Consider the following 3,885-nt stretch of genomic DNA (forward strand, 5'->3'; position numbering starts at 1 on the left):
TGGCGAAACCCCGTCTCTACTAAAAATACAAAAATGAGCCAGGTGTGGTGGTGCATGCCAATCATTCCAGCTACTCGGGCGGCTGAGGCAGGAGAATCACTTGAACCCAGCAGGCGGAGGTTGCAGTGAGCGGAGATCGTGCCACTACACTCCAACCTGAGCGACAGAGTGAGACTTCGTCTCAAAAAACCAACCAACCAAACAAAGAAAACCAAAACCCTGTCTCTACAAAAAATGAAAACCTAGTTGGATGTGGTGGTGCCCCGCTGTACTCCCAGCTATTTGGGAGGCTGAGGCTGGAGGATCCCTTGAGCCAGGGAGGTTGAGGCTGCAGTGAGCCATGGTTGTACCATTGCACTCCAGCCTGGTGACAGAGCAAGACCTTGTCTCACAAAAAAAAAAAAAAAAAAAAAAGAGAATGGAATCTTGCTATGTTCCCCAGGCTGGTCTCAGACTCCCAGTCTCAAGCACCGTCATCCCACCTCTGCTTTTCTAAGTACTGGGATTACATAGGATTACTTTTATTTTTCAGTTCCGACCACATGAAAGGCTATGTTTATTTATTCAACAAATATTGACCATGAGCCTGTTAGAGGGCAGGTTCAGTGAAGGGATGAGACTATTACCCATATCAACATCTAAGTTCCATGAGAGTTCTTTCTAGTTCAAGAGCCAGCATACTTTCTCTGTTAAGTGCCAGAGAGTAAATACTTAAGGGTTTTCAGGCCATTTGGTCTGTGTTGCAACTACTTAGCTCTGCCATTGTAGCACTGAGCCAGCCCTATACAATATGTGAACTAATGCCTGCGGCCGTGCACCAGGAAAACTTTGTAAATGGATCTGAGAATTTGGGTTTCATGTAGTTTTCATATCACAAAATAGTATCCTTTTGATTTTCTCCCTCTGTTAAAAAAAATGGAAAACCCCTCAAAACTTACGGCTCTTGTAGGGAAAAACAAAATCTAGGCCAGTTGCAGTGGCTCATGCCTGTAATACCAGCACTTTGGGAGGCCGAGGTGGGCGAATCACTTGAGGTCAGGAGTTCAAGACGAGCCCGACCAACATGGCGAAACCCCATCTCTACTAAAAATATAAAACTTAGCCAGGTATGGTAGCACATGCCTGTAATCCCAGCTACTTGGGAGGCTGAGGCCTGAGACTTGCTTAAATCCGGGAGGTGGAAGTTGCAGTGAGCCGAGATCACGCCACTACACTCCAGCCTGGGTGACATGAGCGAAAAAAAAAAGTTAAAAAATTCTTCTGGGTAACACAAGGATAGGCAGTAGGCTGGATTTGGCCCTTGGGCTGTCATCATATGGTGGCCTTTGGTTGGTTTAACATGTAACCTGTTGAGGTGGCTATGAACAAATGTGGTCACTGGCTTCTAAGGATTTTCTTGTTTGTTTATATATGTCTTTCCTTTTCTTTCTGTCCTTCTTTCTTTTCTTTGTTTCTTTCTTTCCTTTCTTTCTTTCTTTCTTCTTTTTTTTTTTTAAGACAGTCTTGCTCTGTTGCCCAGGCTGGAGTGCAGTGGTGCCATCTCAGCTCACTGCAACCTCTGTCTCCTGGGTTCAAACAAACCTCCTGCCTCAGTTTCTCGAGTAGCTGGGACTATAGGTGTGAGCCACCATGCCCGGCTATTTTTTGTATTTTTAGTAGAAACATGGTTTCACTATGTTGACCTTTCTGGTCTCGAACTCCTGACCTCAGGTGATCCACCCTCCTCGGCCTCCCAAAGTGCTGGGATTACAGGCATGAGCCACCATGCCTGGCTGTCTTCGGAGTTTTAGTAGAGACAGGGTTTCACCATGTTGACCAGCCTGGTCTTAAACTCCTGACCTCAGGTGATCCATCTGCCTCGGCCTCCCAAAGTGCTGGGATTACAAGCTTGAGCCACCGCGCCCAGCCACCCAGGCCCCTTTAGGTAACTTTTGAGGTCATCGTGGACTGGCGTGGAGGCCATGGTGGTGCAGGGAAGCGGGTGAGTGGGAGACAGATCCAGGAAGGAAAGCCGACAGGATGAGGTAATCGAACAGACAAGAAAGAGGGGTCAGGACTGTAGGGAACGGTGGAGGAGCAGCTTTTGTTGAGTGAGGGGCTCCCATGAAGGATCTGGAGCCTTAAGCCGGCAGGAACAACCAGCGTGTGGCTTCTGCCCCCAGGGAGTCGGCGGCTTGTGGACGTGATGGATGTGAACACCCAGAAGGGCACAGAGATGAGCATGTCCCAGTTTGTGCGTTACTACGAGACGCCTGAGGCCCAGCGGGACAAGCTGTACAACGTCATCAGCCTAGAGTTCAGCCACACCAAGCTGGAGCACTTGGTCAAGCGTCCGACTGTGGTAGGTCCGGGGCCCAGGTACCTTCTACCTCATCTTCTTCCCTGTCCCCCTGCCACCTGGGCTGTGCCTTGCAAAAAGGCTCATGTGGGTGTGGCTGACTGGGCTTGGCAGGCATAGGGGTGACTAAGGTTGGTAACATGGTTTGTAGAGACAGGGATCTTGCTGTGTTGCCCAGGCTGGCCTTGAACTCCTGGGTTCAAGTGATCCTCTCACCTTAGCCTCCCAAAGCGCTTGGATTAGAGGTATAAGCCACCATGCCTGACCCCCAGCAACTCTTTCATTTCCTGTTGAAGATACTCAGTTTTCTCTTCTACAAAGTGGGGGTTCTGTCATCCCTACCCTTCTTTCCTCCCATGTTGGGACTATGGAGCTCACACTGGCGGGCCCAAGGGCTCCCCAGGGAGAAGGGGTGTTTGTGTCTGGCTGGGCAGTGGAGAAATGCAGTGCTGACGCTGGTCTGGCTTTTAGGTAGACCTGGTGGACTGGGTGGACAACATGTGGCCCCAGCATCTGAAGGAGAAGCAGACAGAAGCCACGAATGCCATTGCAGAGATGAAGTATCCGAAAGTGAAGAAGTAAGACCGCCTGGCTGGTGGCCAGAGCTGGGAGGGGTGACCCCCAGGCTTGGGGAGGTGGGAAGGAGGCTCCTGGCTATCAATGAAGGCTTGAACATCACGACCGCTCCCCTTCAGAACTGAAGGACTGTGCCTGTGGGGGCACAGCTGGGACAGGAGGGACGGGGTCCTTCGCGTGTGCCCGTTGGCTGCAGGGGCTCTGATCTCTGCTCTGGGACCAGCTCCCCTGTGGATCTGTGATCTGAGGAGGAGTGATGACAGACACCTCTGCATCGGTGTATGTGTCTGTACGCAAGGGCACAGCTGTGCATGCTTTTGTGCACTCCCTCCGTGAGACTGTGTCCTGGGAGTGGGCATTTTCGGGGAACCTGCCCACATTGGATGCTTTGGTTTTGGTGAGCGATGGGGAAAGACTTGGTGTTCTTTTCTTCCTTGGTGTTGAGACCTTGGAGCTCGTACCCAAAAGAACCTTTCTCAAACATAGTCCAGGGGCCGCCTACTGACCTGACACACCTTAGACGGTGCCCTCTGAGCAGGAGGTTGGCGCTGGGTGGAGCAGTTAACCATGGTTTGTTTGTTTATTTATTTACTTTCTGAGACAAGAGTCTTGCTCTGTCTCCCAGGCTGGGGTGCAGTGGCACGATCTCAGCTTACTGCAACCTCCGCCTCCTGGGTTCAAGCAATTCTCCTGCCTCAGCCTCCCGAGTACAGGCGTGAGTCACGGTGCCTGACCAACCACGGTTTAATAGCGAAGACATCACAACATGTGGCATGACCAGCAAGTCCTGAGACTGATTATTTAACATGGGCTGTAGCATCTTTGAGCCCCTCCATGTTCAAGGAGTTGAGTAACAGAACTTTTGGGAGGAGGAAGTCACCTTTGGGGCTTCCAGCTCTGTTTCCAACTCTGACAGGGGTAAGAGGCCAGGTGTGGTGGCTCACACCTGTAATCCCAGCACTTTGGGAGGC

General features: G+C 51.0%; 1 protein-coding gene across 4 annotated transcripts in view; it reads left to right on the forward strand.

The window, feature by feature from the left end:
- The window catches only part of KDM2B (lysine (K)-specific demethylase 2B), a 161,859-nt gene that overhangs the window by 30,398 nt on the left and 127,576 nt on the right, over positions 1-3,885 (forward strand). For all 4 annotated transcript variants that reach the window (XM_011948515.1, XM_011948516.1, XM_011948519.1 and 1 more), the window contains exons 5-6: positions 2,163-2,341; positions 2,810-2,916. In XM_011948515.1, coding sequence (XP_011803905.1) covers positions 2,163-2,341; positions 2,810-2,916 — 286 coding nt within the window. The remainder of the gene's footprint in view (positions 1-2,162; positions 2,342-2,809; positions 2,917-3,885) is intronic.

The sequence above is a fragment of the Colobus angolensis genome, unplaced genomic scaffold (genome assembly GCF_000951035.1).
Source record: "Colobus angolensis palliatus isolate OR3802 unplaced genomic scaffold, Cang.pa_1.0 Scaffold28, whole genome shotgun sequence".
NCBI classification, from domain to species: Eukaryota; Metazoa; Chordata; class Mammalia; order Primates; family Cercopithecidae; genus Colobus; species Colobus angolensis.